Source organism: Pocillopora verrucosa, chromosome 6 (genome assembly GCF_036669915.1).
Source record: "Pocillopora verrucosa isolate sample1 chromosome 6, ASM3666991v2, whole genome shotgun sequence".
In the NCBI taxonomy this organism is placed as follows: Eukaryota; Metazoa; Cnidaria; class Anthozoa; order Scleractinia; family Pocilloporidae; genus Pocillopora; species Pocillopora verrucosa.
In genome coordinates this window covers 17209300-17230263 of record NC_089317.1, presented here as the reverse complement: position 1 = coordinate 17230263, position 20964 = coordinate 17209300, and the positions used below count along the sequence as shown (strand labels likewise).

The 20964-nt window shown below is 39.1% G+C and overlaps 1 protein-coding gene across 2 annotated transcripts in view; it reads right to left on the bottom strand.

Moving 5' to 3' along the window:
• The window catches only part of LOC131775104 (uncharacterized), a 52053-nt gene that overhangs the window by 29616 nt on the left and 1473 nt on the right, over nucleotides 1–20964 (bottom strand). Inside the window, exons 3-37 of one of the 2 annotated variants that reach the window (XM_066169247.1) lie at nucleotides 19474–19960; nucleotides 19244–19318; nucleotides 18459–18602; nucleotides 17817–17965; nucleotides 17516–17627; nucleotides 17223–17344; nucleotides 16107–16467; nucleotides 15623–15691; nucleotides 15390–15509; nucleotides 14635–14802; nucleotides 14079–14182; nucleotides 13768–13846; nucleotides 13025–13306; nucleotides 12285–12523; nucleotides 12102–12180; nucleotides 11593–11736; nucleotides 10757–10936; nucleotides 10413–10505; nucleotides 9860–10044; nucleotides 9266–9431; nucleotides 8780–8920; nucleotides 8335–8457; nucleotides 8136–8263; nucleotides 7222–7306; nucleotides 6892–7041; nucleotides 6010–6071; nucleotides 5683–5902; nucleotides 5053–5206; nucleotides 4390–4553; nucleotides 3712–3912; nucleotides 3087–3152; nucleotides 2783–2926; nucleotides 1957–2092; nucleotides 1326–1469; nucleotides 1076–1227 (exon numbers count right to left, since the gene is read on the bottom strand). In XM_066169247.1, coding sequence (XP_066025344.1) covers nucleotides 1076–1227; nucleotides 1326–1469; nucleotides 1957–2092; nucleotides 2783–2926; nucleotides 3087–3152; nucleotides 3712–3912; nucleotides 4390–4553; nucleotides 5053–5206; nucleotides 5683–5902; nucleotides 6010–6071; nucleotides 6892–7041; nucleotides 7222–7306; nucleotides 8136–8263; nucleotides 8335–8457; nucleotides 8780–8920; nucleotides 9266–9431; nucleotides 9860–10044; nucleotides 10413–10505; nucleotides 10757–10936; nucleotides 11593–11736; nucleotides 12102–12180; nucleotides 12285–12523; nucleotides 13025–13306; nucleotides 13768–13846; nucleotides 14079–14182; nucleotides 14635–14802; nucleotides 15390–15509; nucleotides 15623–15691; nucleotides 16107–16467; nucleotides 17223–17344; nucleotides 17516–17627; nucleotides 17817–17965; nucleotides 18459–18602; nucleotides 19244–19318; nucleotides 19474–19960 — 5428 coding nt within the window. The remainder of the gene's footprint in view (nucleotides 1–1075; nucleotides 1228–1325; nucleotides 1470–1956; nucleotides 2093–2782; nucleotides 2927–3086; nucleotides 3153–3711; nucleotides 3913–4389; nucleotides 4554–5052; nucleotides 5207–5682; nucleotides 5903–6009; nucleotides 6072–6891; nucleotides 7042–7221; nucleotides 7307–8135; nucleotides 8264–8334; nucleotides 8458–8779; nucleotides 8921–9265; nucleotides 9432–9859; nucleotides 10045–10412; nucleotides 10506–10756; nucleotides 10937–11592; nucleotides 11737–12101; nucleotides 12181–12284; nucleotides 12524–13024; nucleotides 13307–13767; nucleotides 13847–14078; nucleotides 14183–14634; nucleotides 14803–15389; nucleotides 15510–15622; nucleotides 15692–16106; nucleotides 16468–17222; nucleotides 17345–17515; nucleotides 17628–17816; nucleotides 17966–18458; nucleotides 18603–19243; nucleotides 19319–19473; nucleotides 19961–20964) is intronic. The other variant, XM_066169248.1, reaches the window with a different exon arrangement.

Here is a 20964-nt window from a genome sequence, read left to right as displayed (position 1 = left end):
CCAGATTACACGCATTTCAGAAATACTTAAGAGTCAAGGGCCCAATGGTCAACTAACCCCTCAACCTCTACGAGTGACTAGCATCTAACTTCTCCTTACAAGATTACCCCTGAATCGAACATTAAGATCATGAGAATGAAGAAAATGTTCACCGACTAATGAAGCTCTTGTTTGTTAAACCAATTCTCCTTGTCAGCCCGTTAGGAAACAGTATGGAGAATATGCATTATGATGTTAGAGTGAAAAGGTTAATATGGGAGTTTATCCCAATTTCAGCGTCACGAAGCGACACAGCGTATTGCTTTGCCTACTCTTTATGATACTAGTCCCAGTCCAACGCATATAGCCCAGCGGCAATTCGTCCAGTGTTCCTCACATCTTACTGTCATCAGTTTATACTCCTGGGTGTTTTTCTCATTAGCATTAGAGAGACAATGTGAGGACAGGGCGTCTTGCCGAAGGGAAGACCATTCTGTTCCACGGAGCTTGTTTGTAGAAAACTACCCGTATTATATGACGACCATGTTTCCTCCCCGCACTGCAAATTACAACCTACGTGATCACCACATCCTGTCACTTTCTAAGCCGAGTATGTGGTCTACATTCTTTTAATTATTCAGCTGTTAAACTAAGGAATTCCCTACCTGATGGCCTAAGAGCTTGCGAGGATTTATACGAATTCTTAGTTTATCAGTTTTAACATTTGATATCACAAGCATGTATTTTTATATCGATTGTAAATTACATCGTATTTTATTGTATTAAATTATTTTATTAATGTATTGATTGATAGGCATGTAAATTTAATATTCTTATCAAAATTTGTATTTTCATTCTATTTTATTATATTTAACCCGAAGACGTTAGCTTTTTAGCAACATTCAAATTCGAGTCTAAATAAAGTTTACGTATGTATGTATATATGTACGGAAATTAAGCAAAAAGCGTTTGTTAGAAATAGGTAATATTTCATTAAAATCTCAGGGAGACCTCAAGACGAATTTTACCTGCTTACGGTGCTTTATTGACTAAATCTACCCATCACTGAGATACCAATTACTTTGGGGTTACTCACCTGTTTAAGAGCAAGTTTTTCTCCATGAGAACTGACCACAGCGGTGATGCTAAAATAAACTTGTCCTTCGTTTTCAATCTCCTCGTAAACAAGGGCACCAAGGTTTTCCAAAACTTTTGGTAAATATGGATTCACGAGGCCTGGATCGTAACCTTGGGAACGGAGAAGCAGCAACAGTCAATCACAAGAGTAATTAAATCACTTATTGTACAAACAAAACGAAGCATAAAAATGATCAACAATGACACACCGTTGCATACAATATGAAGTACATCTTCAGTAGAGAGGAAGTAAAATCGCGGAAATTTCTGGCGCCTTCGTTCAAGATGATTTAAAAGAGATTTCCAACACTGCTGAAGATTCATGTTCAACTTCTCTAGTTTGGCTTGAATATCTGCAAGAAATATGAACCACCAATATAACGGGAGTAGAAATGGTTTATCATTTATGAAATACTTGTGCCTTTAAAACCAACACATTGCTCCCTCAAAGAGAACAAAAAATGTCCCATGGGGGATAGGGGGAAGTATGAAATTTGGTTGTCGCAGAATTTTAATTGTCTACCAGCTTCCATACAGAAGTAAAAATGAATATTGAACAAGAAAGTTGGAGAAACTGGGCATCATCCTCTTATAATAGGTTACAACCTTTCCCTGGACAATAATCCGAGTTTGTTCGCGAAAACCTCCAGCTCAAGTTCACAGAGTCGTTATCTTAAAAGACTCTTGTCGTTTGGAATTTCATCTGCCCTTGAAACTTTTAACTTAACATATAAATGACCACAAGCTAACCAACCTCTTGGGAAAAACAATTTGTAAATAAGTAACGGGAATAGTATTACCACCAGGCTGGGGTACGATTTAATACCGCTGTCCACTTACTTATCCTCGAGCATGCCTGTAGCACGTTTGGATTTTTCTCTGTGACTTTCATCAAGATTCTGAAGTCGCGATTCACAGCAGAAAATAGGTTCGTTTCATGAGGCATAGCGATGCGGAGATCCAAACTGGAGAAGACCTACACAGAAGTTTAACTACATCAGAACTGTGCAGGACACTTAACTAACCAGAGACGAGTGAGGAAATGATCTTCGCAGGTAAGCTGCAGTTTAGATATTGCAGAAAAGAAGCCCGAAAAAGGCACCGTTTCGGATCCCATCGAAGCCTGAGTATTCAGGTTACTTTTCGGAAATTGTTTAACCCTCCCAAGATTTCATTAGTAGTTCTCCTTACTGTCTGTCAAACGATTCTCATCATGTTGGTTTGGAGAGTTTGGTATCGGATCAATTAGTAATCCCATGATTGATTTTTTTTTCTTTATTCTCATTACTTGTTTGTATGATATTGTACCGATACAGTAAGGAGAAATTCTGTCTTGGTCACTCGCGGGAGTCGTAGAGTTAAATTGCACCTCACTTGGCAGGATCATTTCTTCACTTGCAGTTCATCCGTTGGTCAAATTAAAATTTATTTCATTAATAACCAAAGACTTGCGTGAAGACATTACACATCAAGGGAACAAGTGCTGTTCAAAGCTAAACAGTCAGTTCTATACAACACGAAAAAAGCTCTCCAATTAGTTTGATAAGCCTCTTTTTAGAAAACTGTCATATTATTTCAAGTGTTGTAATAATCGACGCCTATAAAAGCTTCTACAAGCTTATAAGTTATAACATTTACTATTTCACGAGCAGAAATCTATACTTACATCCTCCAGTTCTATCCATTTATCCTGTACTTCAAGCCAAACACTCAGCACAGCTTCTATTGTCTGCAATCGCTTCTGCCATTTCATGATGTCGTCTGCAAATGAGCCGGCGGCACTACCACTGAGCATGCTCTGAAGGGAAACCTGCACAAAACGGAAGAAATCCAAGTCACTAATTCTTATACTTTCATTTTTAAGGAAATTTCAGCCAAATTCCCAATTTTTAAATTGGATGATGACATTAAGTAACCTAACGTCCATTTCAGCGAAAAGTGTGTAACAGACATGACCATACTCAAAATACCTGATGATCTTCAAGTTCTTCAAAAATTGGTTCGCACTTATCCAGTAAACAAATTGGGCCTGTGTCCTGTGGAGATCACATTTGGTGTAAGAAAAATGAAACACTGATGTATGAAAAGATTGTAGCTTGAGTCAAATAATAGGTACTCTCAAACTAGTTGACGCCGTATTTTTTTTAAAATACAAACAACGAGTGAAAATACTCGGCAATACTACACACTAAAACGACTAATAAGTTATTTATAATTCCACCGCTTAATTTTAAATGCATTTCTTATGAGGAAAAAGCGAAGCAAAAATACAAGCGTAGCGCGTGCAGCCGACCGGTTAAACAGGTTTCTTTTACAGTACAAACTAACTAACTATCCAATATCGCATGATGTTTGTACTCGACTCGCGCTCTATCTGTACTCTACTTAGTGTATTTGGATAATACGTGAGAGCATTGCCCGAGAACGCATGAATGAAAACCACAACGGGCGGTACAATATACCCTGTACTTTCGGTAAAATATGCCCTTCTCTGATTGATTGTGTACTGTTACGCCCCCTTATACCCCTTAGAGCGACTCTCACAAACTCTCTCGCTAAATCCTTTGCAAACTAAAATCTGCCAAGCATCGTCACCTGAGTTAAATTCGTGAGGGAGTGAGAGAAAGTAGCTGATCCAGCGATCGACGTCTTCCTTGTCTTGTGGCTTCCACCAGCTCCATCCTTGACGCTGAAGCCTCCACCACTGCCATGACTTGTCACTGATACTCGACTGGACAGACCGCGGGGAGCATGCATGTTCATATCAGAGTCATTACCGAACTCGCTGCCAGGTGTCTGTGGAAGCAATCCATCATCGGACATACATGAAAGCCCACACTGTACATTAATTTTCAACCGCCTTTACTGCTACTATAAATACTGTTCCTACCCGCGAACAACAAGCAGCAAGAAAAAACTTTCGGGTACAATTTTTTCGTTTGTCTTCGCAGAGACGAAGTTCTACTTTTCAGTAATTCTTACCGTAAACTAAAACCTCAAAAACTATCCTCATTCCAGATGCCGAAAAGACAAATTGCAAAAGATATTAAATAAAATAGCAACGCAGTCTTTTTAAAAAAATTGAGAGTTCTGTTATATTATGCAGAACGAAGTAAATCTAACAAGTTGACAAACGATATGACAGAGGGTAAATCTTAAGTTGAATGAAAAAAGATGACGCTGGATTTGCAACGAGCATAGGACAAAGAACATCTGGGTAACCACTGTGGAATCGAGCCTCAGACCTGATCTACACTTCGTCGCCATATTTACCTCTTGAGTGGCCGCAGCAGCAGAGGAGGGGCCCTTCATTCTAGTGTGCACCCTGAGCTCAAAGATCTTACTCAGCCAGACTTCTTCGTACGTCTTCAGTGAACTCTCAATAGCCACATCTTTTGCAGCCCTTTGAATTATGGACCGGACCTCTTCAGCATGGTCTACAAATAACAGCAAACAAACACACATTTTGAATTTAAGTCTTTCAATGGCTACCAAAACTTGTCGTCAGAAACCTATTATTCTAACTTCGTTTTAAATTACTATGGGAAAAAAAGTAAAATACTTACGGATAAGCATGAAATGATAGTAGCAAAGCGCTGATTAAGCTTGCTTAAGTAGTGGATACTGCTGATAATTGAGACTGTTTTAAATTTCTAATGTAAGTGCTTTCTTCTAGAGAATGGATATTTTGAGATATTTCTGCAACATGCTGAAGCACCTTCGACTCAAGAGAGACTACAAATACTTGTTCATTAAGAAAGAAAAACACAAAAAAAGCATTACAAAAAACTAAGAAAGAACAACCAAGGCCAAAGATGGAAGAGATTGAAACGGATCGTGACTGAAACATTGACACTAAATTTTTCACAATGCACTGACAATGACCTACTCCTTGAATCAATAAAGAGAACTTCAATCTATTAAGTAACTCCTTACTGTGTAGCCCCAGCTCCAGGAGCTGTCCCAAAGTCATTCTCGTCAATCCTTCATTACTGATCTGCACGGCTCCTCCCGTTACACGTAATAGTTGCTTCCAGTGTCGAGGCCGCATGGCCGAGCGACTGAGATCATCAATGATTGGTAGGCAAGCCTAACAACAACAGATGCAAAGGAAATGAAAACGATTTTTTCAACCACAAATCTAAGCCCACCACCGATGCAAGAGAAATTAAAACGACGTTTTCAACCACAAATCTAAGCCCAATGCCAATAACTTAACTTCAGGGTATTAACTTTTCATTCCACGCTAGCTTTTGATCTTTATCTAGGCGGAAAAATGAGGACACTTTACCTAAGTACTACGAAGATATCACCGGTGACAATTTACACTTAAAACCCGTTTGTTCCCTTGATACGAATTGACCCAGCAGCTGAATCTACCAGCGAAAGTGACCCTAAAAGACGCATGCCGTTCCGAGAGCTATTTTGGTCACAGTTGCAAGAAAAAAAGGCACAAGATCCAACTTAACCGATTGTGACATTTCTTTTTCATAGATGCACAGCGCATAGATACATAGCACAAAAGCGTCAAACCCTTGAAGCTCTTGGAGGGGGGTTCTATAATACCTGGATATCAAGGATAGCATCATGCATGCCAATAAACACGTCCCACTCATGCGCCTCAAAAGGCAGAGCTGTGACGACATCAGTTTGCGCCTCAGTGGCTTTCCTCATAAGCTTTGTGTTGATTCGCTGCCAACGACCTCGTTTCCATTCCGTGTGTTGTTCCTGCACTGCCCGCCACGTATTCCAGACCTCGCGTAAACATTCCAAGTCAGAGCGAAGTCTAGGGGGATGAGTAAATCTTTTAGATGGGCACGATGGCAAGGAAAAGGTTTCTTAAGAATAAATCACACACTTAAAAGAAAATTCGACGCTGTTGACGCAACTTACCGAGGGAGAACAGAAAAGTTAACCACAGCCTTTTCAAACAATTCTTGAAGCTCAATCAGGTCCTGTTGATAAACAAGAGTCAAATTGGCCTACTCTTAGGAACAGGGTAATTCAGTATTATCAACTGAGTTGATAATGAAAATCTACCACCGCAAAGAGTTTCAAAGCAGACGTTTCGGGTGTTAGCCCTAGAAATCATTCGCTCAGACGAAGGACTAGCGCTCAAAACATCAGCTTTGGAACTCTTTGCGGTGGCCAGTTTACGTTATCAACTCAGTTCATTATACTAATTTACCATGTTATACTCTCCCACCGACGCAGCACCACAGTTTCTATAGAGACTTACACCCTCATTCATTTAGCCTATTCTTATTAATACATTTTATTTACTTGCAATATTTAAACAAGCTGGCCCAGTTCAGCCTTAAAGCTGGTTTAAATGGAGTCTGCACAAGAAGTCTAACAAAGCCACACCCAACACCAGAAGCTACGCTCCCTACTCTTTTGCGATAAGTGCGTTCTCCGAGAGAACTAAGATGTCTAGCCATTTGCAAATGTTTCACGTATGCAGCACATTCTCCTCAGTTATTTCAAGACCCTGAGTGTCGAACCGGTTTGGGACTTGAACCTTCGACCACAAGCACGAAAGTTCGGCGCTCTAAGCCAAGCGCGGTATACACCCCTTGTGTACCCCACTGCATACCGCCGCTTTTAACAAAAACCAACAGATAGGACTTTTGCCAGAGAAGCTATAACAACAATAACTGTATCTATCTACGATGAAAGAAAACATCAAGCTTGGGAAACATGTCTGAGTTACTGACGTATCTAGAAAACTGCTCTTACAACCAATAAAAACAAAAAAAATGTCCTAGTACTAGCCTGCGCCTCGCTCTCCATAATCTCGAGCCTTCTGCCAAACGTGTCCATAATGGTGAAAGCAGTATAAATAGGACACTTTCTGTTGAACGCCTCGGAATCAGAGAACTCTCTGGCCAGAGATTCACAGCGATCACCAAATGCTCTAAGCTCCTGTAGAATGGTTAGGATAAAAGCACAAAATTTACCGGTAATTTGAGTGTGAGACTTAATTAGCAGTTTTGTGTCCTTCCCTTAATTGCACTCTTCAGTCAACATCTTTTTAAAGTATACCATCAGAATCAGAATGAAAGAACACGCTACGGAGAGCACACTTCTGACGGGGTTAGCTACCTGTGTGACACTGGAGGCCTCAGCTTGTATTCTTGGTCCCAGACGTTGTTTGGCTTGATTTACTTTCATCTTCAAGTTGTTCCACCTGTGTAAAAACGAAGATCCTCAATAAGAACTCGTAATCACAAAACAACAGTGAAGATCATTTTGAAGACTCAAGCTTTCTCATCAGAACAATGTACACTGTTTTCTTTTAATGAGCAGAAAAAACTAAGCAAGCTCAACGTTTGCCAAGAAGCAAAAAAAAAACAAAATTCAGTGGCTTTCTGTATTTTATTGGTCCAAAGCAGACAAGGAAACCGTTCTTACAGCATTCAGAACCGCTTTTAAAAAAAATTTAGCGCTGTTTTAACACTTTACGCCCTATAATCATTATGTATATTCTCCATACTGTTCTCTATACATTTCCCAAGGTGCTAAGAAGGAGAATTTGTTTAACGATCAGGAGCTTCGTTAGTTGGTGATCATTTCCTGTATTCTCATGACCTTAATTACGGGTGATATTGTAAATTAGTCGCTAGTTACTCTTAGGGGTTAAAGGGTTCAAAATGCTTGGTCTCTTGGGTGACTAGATCCTTATTGGAAAAAGATGTTTGTCGTCTTTTCACGAGCATGGGACAAACAAAAATTTTCTGAAACTCAGAATTTTTTTCTAAACTTACCATCTTTCCTATTCTACAACATCGCTGATTCTAGCAGTATTCGGGACGCGAGTCTATGTGGCTTAGTGGTAGAGCATCGGAGCGCGAAAACCGAAGGTCTGAGGTTTCATTCCTCATTGGGACTCAGAATTTTTTCTTTGTCCCACGCTCGTGACAAGACGAAAAAACACCTTCTTCTATTTTCTTACCGTGCTCAAAATTTACAATCTTTCTTATTCTATCTAGATCCTATTTGTGATGGAAAGTACGTACCTCTGTGGTGCTGCAGCATAGAACTTTTGAGTCATATCTGGAAGTTTCTGATCGTATTTTTCTAAGAGAGTAATGGTTCTTTTCATCGCTACAAACTTGCTGTCCATCTCCGCTTGCTGAGTACTCACCTATAAAACCCAAACCCAAAAGTTACTCTCTTTACATAGACAATGAATCTGATATACCATCAAGAACCTACCTCATTAAAAACTCTCATGAGGCGCATAAAAGAAGCAATGTCTTGCTCTTCTCCTGTAATCGCTTCTATTCCAGGTTCGATGCGTTTCAGGAAGGAATCAAGGTCATTTAATGTTGAAGACACCTAGAAAGAAGGAATCAAGGTCATTTAATGTTGAAGACACCTAGAAAGAAGGAATCAAGGTCATTTAACGTTGAAGACACCTAGAAATGGAACAATAGGAGTAGATGAATATGAAACGCCAATCGCAACGAAATTCAAAGAAAAAACACGTATTACATGTTTCAAGGACCCTTGAACAAGAAAACAGAATATGTAAAACAATCATTCCACTGCCAAGACCACTGAATATCAAACGCATAGCTGTCTTCTGTCTATATGAGAGATATAATCCTGACGCTTTATCTGACCCTCAATCTTGTTATTAGATAACTTTTTGTATTACCTGATCCGAAAGATATTTGGTGTAAACAAACATCCACTTGCTGGCATAAGTGCCAAGAACTTGTTTGATTGGCCTCATGTTCACTCTCATCCAACCTACATCGCACCAATCCTGCAGATTGTAGATCTCGTCTCTTGCCGTCTAAGAAAATGGTAAAATTCAAATCTCAACCTTACCCTTTTATTCTGTTAACATTTTATTGAAAATTTAAAGGTGATGACCTGGTCGTGAAAGCCGTCAGCTTCAAAGCTTCCATGGCTTTTCTGACTTTTCTTTCCCAAATTTATTTTGTAAAATTCAATATTTATTTATTTATTCAAAGTGTAAATGGTAGTTGTATGTTACATTGAGAAGATCATGTTAGGGGTAAATAGAGACAATATTTCCTTCCATAAGAAGGACAAAAAAAAGACTCTTCTTTTGACAGATTCGCCGAACAGTCTCATCTGATGTCAATGAAGAGGAGAGGACTACGACTTCACATACCTGATAAATCTCTATCTCTTTGTCGAAATCATCCAAGGATGGTCCTTTTTCATCCCTAACCTCCTTAGTAGCTGTCATTTTCTTGGGGTTGAGGAAAGTCTTTTCTGACAATCCCATAGCTCCACTGGTACTGAGTGTGGAGGCAGCAGCTGAGCTGCGGTTGGACCTGAGTATAGACAAAATCATAAGTGAGTGATATGACTTACAATAAAGGCCTGTACTGACCTAAATTTCTTTTCCAGGCCTTATTTTCACCATTGCTTAAGAAGTGTTCATTACTGCGAAGGTCGCTTTCATATTCATTTCTTAAACCGCAATTCACACATATGATTTTCATATATTCTCAGTCATGAACAAAGTTCGAATAGGAAACGCCGGACAGAGAAAGAAAGGAATTGAACGGGTAATCAATGTAGGATTTCACACGCTATCCAAAGCCTTACATACGGTCCAAACATTTTCGCCATTTGTCTTCTACAATATCCGTTCCAGATTCCAACGATAAACCCCGTATTTCGACAAACCAACAGTAACCACCTCATCACAATGATATCCGTTATAAAAAGTTGAAAACCTGATGTGAGAACAACCTACCTCGGGTCTCTTTCTTTCTCTTTCCTGGATTTTTCTGATGTCTGTGATGCTCTGGATCGTATAAGCTCGGATCGGTTCATTTTCCTTGGATGAGCCACTATATTTCCTGCGAGAAACTCCTCAAATGTTCGTTGTACATCTTGTATCCATAAAAATGCATACTCTCGAAACGTCGCCAGGAAACTCTGCAATCAATTTATGATAGTTTTTTTTGTTGTTAACCCTTTGACTCCCAAGAGTGGCTAACATCTAATTTCTCCTTACAATATCTTACAATATATATATAATATATAATGAAACACAAAATGAGGTCACAAGAATAAAGGAGTTGATCAACAACTAAAGAAGTTTTCCATTGTTCAACGAATTCTCCTTGTCAGCACCTCAGGAAATGTCTAGAGAACAGTATGGAGAATACGGATACTGATTAACGACCGAGTGAATCTACAACCTTTCTAAAATGTGTTGAAACACTCGCTCCCTTCGTAATAGTTTCTTTTTTTTTACCAGTGATTCAACGAAGAAAAGGGAAAATTTCCTGTATGATTCCTACCTTGCATTCGGAGGCATTTTGCTCAACCACATCTTTGGTTTGTTTCACCAGTGTCTGTACTTCATCATCATCAACAATGACTTCCTTGTAGCTCTAAAAGAACGGGACATAAAATGAAAAGATTTTCTTTTTTTTTCGAGCTGAGGACTTCTTTTAACGTAAATTCCCTATGGCCAACATTTAACAACTAAATAAAATGCAAAACCTAATACTCATAACAACAGCATCGTTTACATTCTTCTCCATGATGCCACTTCTACTCAGAAAAAAAAATTTACGAAACCAAAGCAGAATTTCACGTGAAAATCATTCTTGAGAGCTCCGCTATTCCCTTCAAACTTTACCTTTAGATGTTCATCCACAGGCCTCACGAAATCACCACGTCCGAGAAAGTCATTCAACCATCCTTCTACACACTCTTGGACGCTGGATGAGGCTGACTTATCATCAAGTGATGGATTAAACAAAACCTGGGAACCAGTTAGCTCCAAGCGAATAGTCAGTATTGGCAGGACCTCAGAATCCTGCAAGGTTAATCGTGATGTTCGCAATAAACGCGAGAGCCATCTAAAATCAACAAACTCCAGCCTCTCTTGCTTCTTGAGGATCAGCTCTAAATTATGTTACCCACTCAAATCGTAGACAACTTGAGAATAGGTCGGGAAAATCATCAGCAGAATTAGGGCTTGTTGGAAAGAATAGAACTTTAACTCCCAAGACAGAATTTCTCCTTACAATATCAATACAATATCAAGCAGACCAGGGATAAGAATAAGGAAACAATTATCAATCAGTAGATTATAAGATGATCCAACCTAATTCTCCAAACTAACATCATAATTTATATGGCAGACAGAAAGGAGAGTGAAGGGTTGTGAGGAGATCCAGGGTCAAAATACGGCTGAAAATTTTTCTTTTTAATATTTTTCCTGCTTTGTGTTCTCACAAACTCATATCTGTCGATCAGATGATAGGATCGATTAAATTTTCAGTGTTGCCGTCTTACTAAAGGCTGTAATACTTAAGTAATGTTCTTCTTTTAGGACTGTCCGGTTGTGATCAGTCAGTAAAGTTAGGAAGTTCTTTTTGGCCCACTGATTGTGTAAATGGAGTGAGAAAGTTGTTTGTACGGTGCCGGTAGCTGTTTCTATTTGTGAAGAGGTATACCGCGAGAACTCACATTTGACATATTGGAGAATACAATCTGGTTCAACATGGATTGCAATGAGGTTTGAGTAGATGTCTTCAGTCCTTCCATCACGACTCCACTGACATACTTGATGTAACTCTGCCAGGCAGGAGAAGCACGGCTTATCTGCGCCGCCTGACAGATAAAAACAAGCAGTTGACAGCCAACTTTATATCACCTTTTATTCAATGAACACGTTGTAGTGTACTTGACTCAAGGCTCATACATTACATCCATCCCATGAAGTTAAACGACTAGGAAGGGATGGTAATCCATAGCGGATGATGCCCTTATTTTACCTCGGGTTACCTTCATAAATCGTGCTACCCATATATACTCCTGAATGACGAGGAACACTGAGAGTTAAGCGCCTTGCTCTTGAAAATAACTCAAGGACCGAGCCAAGGCGCACAGTCTAGAACCAGATTACAGCGCGCTAACCAAAACGTCACCACATCCTCTAGGGTTCCCAAAAAGCTTTAAAGTCGAGCCAATCTCACCTCAAACGTAGACTGCAATAAGGCATGGATTCTGTGCCCTCCTACAGTGACAGCGTGCTTATGCGTCTCATAAATCATCCTGCAAATAGTAATTAAGCAAAAATTTTGTAAAACTGCAATTAAGTTCGCAATCGCTTTCCATGTTTTATTTATTTATTTTTTATCTTTTATTTTTCAATTTACCCATGCTGTTCCTGTAGTTTGTCCATTGAGAATGACTTGCTAACATCACGTGGACTGAACACATCCAATAGTCCATTGTCAGACCACGAAGCTGCTATGTTGCAGATTTCTCTGAAGTTACTCTGGACCACGCCCAGGTTGCGATGGAGATCGTCACAAACCAGGTATGACGCATGCTCAACAAAATCTGCTGATTCCACTGTCTTCCATGTGAACACATGGAGTCCTTGGCCGAGCAACTATGATAGCAAGATAGAGGATGAAAAAGAGAACAAAAAAGATAACCTTAGTCAGAAAATATTTATGCAAAACAGTATAATGTTAGAAGAATTATTCAAACGTTTTGTGCTATTACTGGAAGTGTTGTGTTTCAAACAATACAACTGTAACTTTGGAAAGGTAGAAATCGGAAAGTATTTTTAGCTCAGTATAACATTCCAGGTGCGACAGGAACAGGGTTTCAAAATTAGCCAGTTACCAGCGGTTTACCGCTGCCCCTTAGACCGCTGACCGCCGTCTATTTAGTCCACGAGCAGGCTCCCGTGATTAGATTTCACCTTACGGCCATTTTACGGCCATATTTAATTTGCGACCATTTTCCGGTATGTTTACAAAAATAAACTATTTTTTTCGGTTTCTATGTATTTTATACAAAATCTTTTCTTCACCTTAGGGTCGTTGAAAGTGGGGGAGATATACCTTCACTCCAGTGAATAATTCTTAACCACTACATGGGTTACCTCATCAATTTTTGCAAGCTTCCTCTCAAACAAAGGCCTCTCGAACTCCTTCATGTTTGCCATCACAGAATTGTACCGTGTCACGATAGTTTCAAGCCTCGTAGCAGTGGACCTTAGAAGACTGTCATCTGTTGATCTCAGCAGCACTCGGGCGGGGTCGGGAAGACGTGTCAAGAAGGGCTCCCCTCCTAAGTAATGAACCTCTCGTAAAAGAAGCATCAATTCTGGATCAAAGTTCACGTGTAGAGTGGGTCTACTTCCCTCGCTTGCAGGTTCCGCAATCTACAATTAGCAAATAAAACAAGTTATATCTCTCCATTATCAGCCATCTTTGCCCATCCTTGACCATTGTTGGCCATCCTTGGCCATTTTTGACAATTATTGACCATCATAGGCCATCGATGGCAATTCCTGATTAATTTTGGCTTATGCATACCTCTTGGCTGTTCTTCGATTTACCCCAAGTGATATTTTGTGGTTTGATTCACATTTTTAACTTCACCGAAACGACTCAAATATCGTGAGGTATTTTCCCCTTTCAACCTTTTTTTATGAATAAGGGTGGATGTAACACCTCTTCCAATTTCAATTTTGATCTTTAGTTATCAATTCTTCATCTTAAAATAATTTTTCTGTGCCAACCCTTTTTATTTTGTGCAGACCTGGAAGTAAAGTGATATCCAAAGTTGCTCGTACATGCAGAAACAACGTGCCTTTTATAAAGGATGCCTTGGTCAACTCACCAAAAGAGGCTGTTTTAATTTGGTCCTCAATTCAGGCTCCATTTTGCTTTGCCATTGACGAATAGTTTCTGCTTCGCACCTTGGAAAGGAATATAAAAGCTTTCCCTTACACCTGAACGTTACGAAATAAGATTTTGTTATCACGTTCCCGTCAAATGTAGATCATCACCACCCCTGTTGTATTTTCCTCAACTCAACAAAAAGTTAACCACCTAACGCGGTTTTAGATCTAAAGACAAAAGACCGAAGCCTACCAGTACGAAAATTGTCTTCAAATGTGCTAATAAAATATTGCCTCTAGTTGCCTTTACCTTTCAATGTCTTTGATCAGATCTGAGTATGTATCTCTTAGACGCCATCCATCGTCACCTTTAAGTGAAGCTGGAGAGACACGATGGAGCCGAGACATGGGCTCCTACAAAAAAAAAATTTAAAAACTGTTTAAGCGTGATGAACTTAGCACAAGGCCGAACTTCTAAAGGAGTTCCTTGCAGGTCACTCGCAAGAGCTATTAGAAAAAACATCAGCAATACCTGGGGCTAAATTCCCTTGACATACTCTAATTTTCTTGGCTTTTCTTGCTCCTACCTCAAGATTTTTAATTATCATCGATTGGCTATTGCTCTATTGGTAAATCAGCCCTGAAACTTCTCTTCGTGGCTCGTATGTATGTCACCCTCCAATTGAGCCTATCAGACGTAGCAAGGTTACACTTATAGTGTTCCTTCTAAACTTCCAACTGAGTTGTAAGTTTGCAAAATATCAGACAAATCGGACGCCTGCGTTTCTATAATCCCAGATATGGGCTGAAGAAAGTTAGGGTCAATCTAAAGATTCTTTCAGTGTTGTTCAAGTATTATCAAGTACCTGTATGTGTATTTTGAATCCGCGAAGCCAAAGTAACTTGTTTGACACTGGAGGAAGGTGAGGATAAGCCGGAGGGGAGTCCATGTGAGACTCGAAGAATACTCTCATGTCCAGTAACTCTTGAGTGAAACCAAGCACCAAAGCAGTAAACGTAACCTTCAGATTTGTCTAAGGTGTTCGGAAAAAAAAATTGGAAAGGTTACGTCTGTATACGGGACTGACTTGCATGGCTACCACATATTATTCTAGCCTCTGCATGTGACATGCAGCTCCCCAAGCTATAACCGTTTATAGGGCACTACACTTGCCTCGAAAGTCCCCAATTTGGCGATCTGTGATTGGTGGCCATACACCAAAATACATTTGGCTGCAACGTACTTATTAACTTGTGTTTATGGTCAAAATAATATAAGATTGCATACAATAAAATTTGAAAATGCTCAAAAGCTTTCTTGCGTGTAAAGTACCTCTTTTTCTTTGGTGATCGAGTATCGAGCCTTGAGATACCGCCTTTACCTCCAAAAACGAGTTTTGTTTTTCTGACGACTAGAATTTTATTCCTAGCGACCATTTTTCAAATTTTGGCTTGCCAAATGGCGGCCTTGGAAACGGTTGAATTTAGAGTCCGGACATGATGCAACCAAGTGTTGCTAATCTTCCTGGATACGACGTAAGGTTAGGAGAATTTATCAGATATGTACTTAAGGCGCATGATTCTACTAGAATACTTCATTGTCCTTCTCTTTGATTCTCACTTGAACAAGTTCTCGTCCACTGATTCCTTCAAACACTTCCAGAAGCCTCAGTTTGGCTCTTGTGTCCCAGCACTGCTTAAAACTTTGTCTCATCACATCGGCTAGGTTGTACTCTAAATCCTGAGAGCGATGGAACAACATTGCTTTAAGTCCTAAGAAACTGGTTGGATAAACTTAAATCAAGATATAAAATAAACGTCATCAAATAGAACGGCACAAACAAAAAAACTTACTCTTGTTACAGAACGGAAGGCAAAGAATTCTCTTTCAAACTCCTGAGTTTCATTTGCGTTCAACACATCCTGAAAAACAACATTTTTTTGTACAATATTACGTGTAAAACATCATTCGCAGTTTACGACGGAGATATAGCTCCAATTCTGAGTACGTCATTTAAGGTAAATGAACGTCTAGCCTTATTTCCCATTCACACCATCAAAACACGTTTCCTTAAACACGTTTAACCGAATGAAAATCACAAACAGAGAACTGAAAAATTAAATTTTTCATAAGATTCAAGTAACCACCAACTTATATCATCAATGTGCTAAATTTCAAGTAACAAACATTTTGAGTTTTAGTAGCTCGATGAAGAAAACAAACTTAAACCGCGTTAGAAAAAAAAACCGCTTGAAACACGTTTAAGCTTCAGTGTAAATGGGGTATGTCTTTTATACACAGAGTTGAAAATAAACAAACAATTCTCTGTGATCTTACATGTGGCATCTGCTGAAAAGAACGCACAGCCTCCTTAAATTTGCGATGGATCTCCCTCACTTGAATGTCCAAACTGTTACCACCAGCACCACCAACTTGAGCAGTGCACGTTAACATCTCAAAATGTTGAGTTGTCTGAACGAGCTCCAGTACATCATTACAACGCTCCATGAAGCTGTTTAGCGATGTAAAACACGAATTGTTTCGAGCAGGCCACGCAGAGTCAGTCCATAGTTCTAGAGTATCAAAACCACTGTTGCTTTCTGAGAGGCTGTTACGTCGATTAAACATCTTTGTATTTCTGGGTGTTAGGCTGTTGTTGTATAATTTGCTGTGCCACACAACACCTCCGCTGTCCCTACTGGGGAAAAAATGCAACTGCAATGCTCAGGATGTCAACGATGTAATACTCTTTTGTACACTGATATTTCTCCCAGGCTGTCCTGAGCAATCGGGTAAAAATACGGACGCTGAAAACATATCTCTGTTGTCTAACAGCAGCCTTAACTCGAACACAATTTATCAAATTGGTTCCGGTTGTTCGAGGGGTGGATAACACTATCCACTAGATAAATTTCTAAACGGTGGATAGAACAGTACTTAAATTGGCCAACGTAAACAGTTTCAAAGCTGAAGTTTCGAGCGTTAGCCCTCCGTCAGAAAGAATGATAAAGGGCTAACGTTCGAAACATCAGCTGTGAAACTCTTTACGGAGGGCAAATTTACGTTATCAACTCATTTGATAATACCAAATTACCCTGTTATACTTTCCCACCGATGCAGCATCACAGTTTCTTTAGAAACTTAACCCCTTTATTCGTTAATACAGCACGTTTTGTAAACACATCCGCTGGATAGCGATTTATGTATTAGATAGCGTTATCCACCCTTTGAATTATCAATACTAAACCCCTTCAGACCTCTCCCAGCTCGCGTTGCACACAGCTCCATACTTTCCCTCGGGCAAAAAAACGCTCACGCCAAAACGTCAATAATGAGAGGTTTCGCCCAGGCTACCAAAAGTTCCTTTCACAAGGAATCGAAAATGTGAATTGTTTACTTTCAAATGGAGAGGTCTCAGAGGTGGAGGAATGTCTTAATTGTACACGGACTTACTTAGTTCCTGACTGTTCAGATAATCTTTGTTGATTTGTCTCATCAGCTCTGTCCTTTTTATCCAAGTAACAACCTCGGAATGCAGCACACACACGCAAGGCATCTTTCAAATTGGTGTAAGACTAGAGAAAGAAACATGAAGGTTACCAGAGCGATCATCATGAAGAACATGTCCAACTTAATACCCATGCAGAGGCTGATGTTCTTTACCTGAGTTTCCAAAGAGTTTTGGAGCAGATGAATACAGCTGAAAAGGTGTAGTTTGGAAGAGGCAACAGAGAAAATTCACTTACTGCCAAGAGATTTTCCAGCACATGTTCTCCTACAAGCTGCCTTGCTCGAGCGACAACCTCATTTGACAACATGGTCAGTAATCTTGTGAAATTTCTGTGGTCATGGTAATACCTAAAATGGAAATGAAATCGCATGAAGTACAACCAGCCTCTTTTTCCTTTAGTGCTGCCAAAATAAGTTAAACAAGTCTGTTTAATGGAAGTCCCATCCTGAAAAAAACTTCCTTGAAAACCACATTTAAACATGATTAGCTGAAAGCTTCTATTAGTTCTTAACATCAGATTTTGTAACAAAACTTACCTTGAGTGAACCCAGACAAGATAGAGAGTGTGAACTAACGGTGGGAAAACAGATACCATATCAGCAGATTTGGTTGCATAATGAAGCTTCTCAAACCAAGGTAGGAGAGTGCTCAGAAACTGCAGGTTATCATTGGTCTCTGCTTCAGCCTTGGTATAAAAAAATACAAAAGAATTGAAAACATGCATTGGCAGATCCTTTTTTCGTATTAGAGACATCTTAGTATGAACTGCAGAGTAGAAAATAAATGAAGTTTTCAAGGAACAAAACAATTATTCAGCACTCCTTTCCTGAAACATCTGCAAGTGACAATCCTCAGACAATAATAAACCGCTGACAGAAAACCATAGAAGTTTACAAAAAAAAAGAAATTTTTTTTTTTTCATTTTCTCCAATAAACCAGACATTAGATGTGGGTTCCCAGATACACAAGTACAGAATAATCGGTTGCTAAACCTCTCACTTTATAGTAAAAGCATTTTTTTCCATCAAAGAGATACATTATTGCCAACCAACCAAGGACTTAAAACTATGCCTTTTATATGGTCATAATTTTCCAGTATTTCCATTAAACATGACCAATCATGAGGAAGAGAAGAATCAATTGTTTGGACACAAAATTACTGCTCACAAATGTCTAACCTTTGCAATTTCTCTTTTGACAAGGTGAAAGGACTGTGCATATGTACTATGAGCATCTTCCAGGTTCATCATAATATTAAGAGCCACATGAGAACACAACTGCTCACTCACTGATGTGATCTTCTCCAGTCGCTCTGACCACATCTGATGAAAAAAAAAGGTTTTTTCATGTTTTTTTTTTTTAATTTAATGGAAAATAAATTCACTCAAAGCAGAGTATAACACTTGTAGTCTTCTCCTAAACAGGTTTAATATTATTACTTTTTCCCCTTTCCCCAAGAGGGCACTAAGAAATTTAACTCTCTTTAACCCTTTGACCCTAAGAGTGACCAGTATCTCACTTCTCCTTACAATATCACCCCTGAATCACAATTTAAGGTCACAAAAATATGTATGGAGAATATACATACAGATGTTGGGGTGTAAAAGATTTATTGCCATATGATTTCCCTGGTCTCCCTCCACTGCCTCCATTACAATCTGGGAACTACTACATGCTACAGTATGTCAAAAGAGAAGAACAAAACTGCAAAGTGGGAGGGAATTATGAATTTTTTTTCATCTTGAAAAAAAAATTCAGTGTTCCAAAATAAAAAAAATGTGGACTCAATTTAAGTTTCAGGCAGGTAATGCACTGTTCATTTCCCCAAACTGAAGTCATTAAAGCATTTCCACAAAAAGGAACATGTTATGTTAACTTTGTGCAATTGATGGGCCATTATACACAATGATGTGAATCCAAGTTTTAGCTTTGAAGTGTTGTACTCTAGAGTAGGAAACAATACCTCTATTTCATCCAATGGACCTGGTTTTGGACCAAACTTTTTTATTTGGATCTCTGGGTCCAGCTTCAGAGTCACCTATAAAAAAAAACTTAAAAAATTAATAGAGAATCCACTTACAATTTATTTTCAAATGGCACCAAAGCTTCTAGATAATGTATCTGCCAAACACACACTGTAGAAATTTCATTACAACTCTTTAATTAACATAGTTTCCCAAGATTTTGTTTTACCTTGATCTGTTTTATCCAATTAACCACAGCTGTCTCCAACACATGAATGACAGCAGGCCGTCTACTACTGTATGCTGCTGCCTCTGACAACACCTCAATAGATGGCAGCGGTAGAGTGACCTGATCTTTTGAACTGCCCTCGCAAACTTGCAGGACTGAAACCAGCCTGTGGACTAGGTCCATAAGTTTGTCAGCACTCACACCTCCACCCATTTCAATACTTAACAGTGGCAAGAACACATCCTTTGTCAAAGTACTTGCATGGGTCAAAGGTTGATAAGAACAATCACAGAAAGCAACATCTGTCACTATATTGTCTCTGGAGAGTTTTCCTGCTTCGTGAATCTTGACAAAGTAAACAGACTTTTCCTTTGAGCTGCTGGGTGGAGTAAGTGATGCCACGAGATTTTTGCCAGCAGGAGATGTTGAGTAATATATAAACAGCTTTTTCATCTCTTCATTGTTGCAAAATTCAAACATAGCCTCTCTACAAAGAGAAATAGTCAATCATAATAAATGAAACTTGCAATGCTCTTGCATGAGTACAGTTTGGCTGGAAAGGAGCTACATACACAACATTTGCTCAACTAAAATGAGAAGGAGGGATGTTGAGGACTCTCTCAAAATTTAGTCCTTGTAAAATTACTAGATGTAAATTTTGAATATTAAGTGACTTATCACACTGCCTTAAATAAGTGTCCACTCTCTACTAGGCCCCCTCTCCCAATGAAGCGCCCACACCCTGCACCATAATTTCAAACAAGCACCCCTCTCAAATTAGCTCCCTTTCCATCCTTCTTCACTTTCAGAAATAGCTACATCTAGAGAAACATGGAACTCCTGCTCATATTAACACTTTATTTATATCTTTTAAAGCTTCAATTACAGCAGAATTAGTACAGGTTAATAGCTTCTTAGTAAGCACCCCCCACTCACTATCCAATAGGTGCACCTCCCCTTAGCCAAAATTTTTAACGAGGAGCGGGGACATATTTGAGGAAAAACCGTATTTACATTTTATTGAATGGAATAAGGCAATCTAGTAATGTGGTCAAAAACATTATATGGTGATCCTGAAACAGGCTCACATCTTGATGCCTTGATTGAAGCTTGGTTCTTAAAAGTCTTACATAAAGTCTACAATCTCACTGGAAGGCAATCAACCCAGTTTCCATACCCAGTATGAACTAAACTTATAGCTATTCTGCTTACAAAATCATAGTTTGGAACCTCAGCCTTTAAATGTTCTGTATCTTGAGATATATATATATATATATATATATATATATATATATATATAGGAAGTCTGCAAGTTGATTTTCGCGTGGAACAGTGCTCAATACGTTGAAGCAGAGCAGGATAAATATTATGAGAGGAAAAAAGGGACGTAACTACATTTCCCGACAAGCCTGTTTCGTGAATCGCTTCACTCTTCAGGGGTTTAATGGGATTAAACCCCTGAAGAGTGAAGCGATTCACGAAACAGGCTTG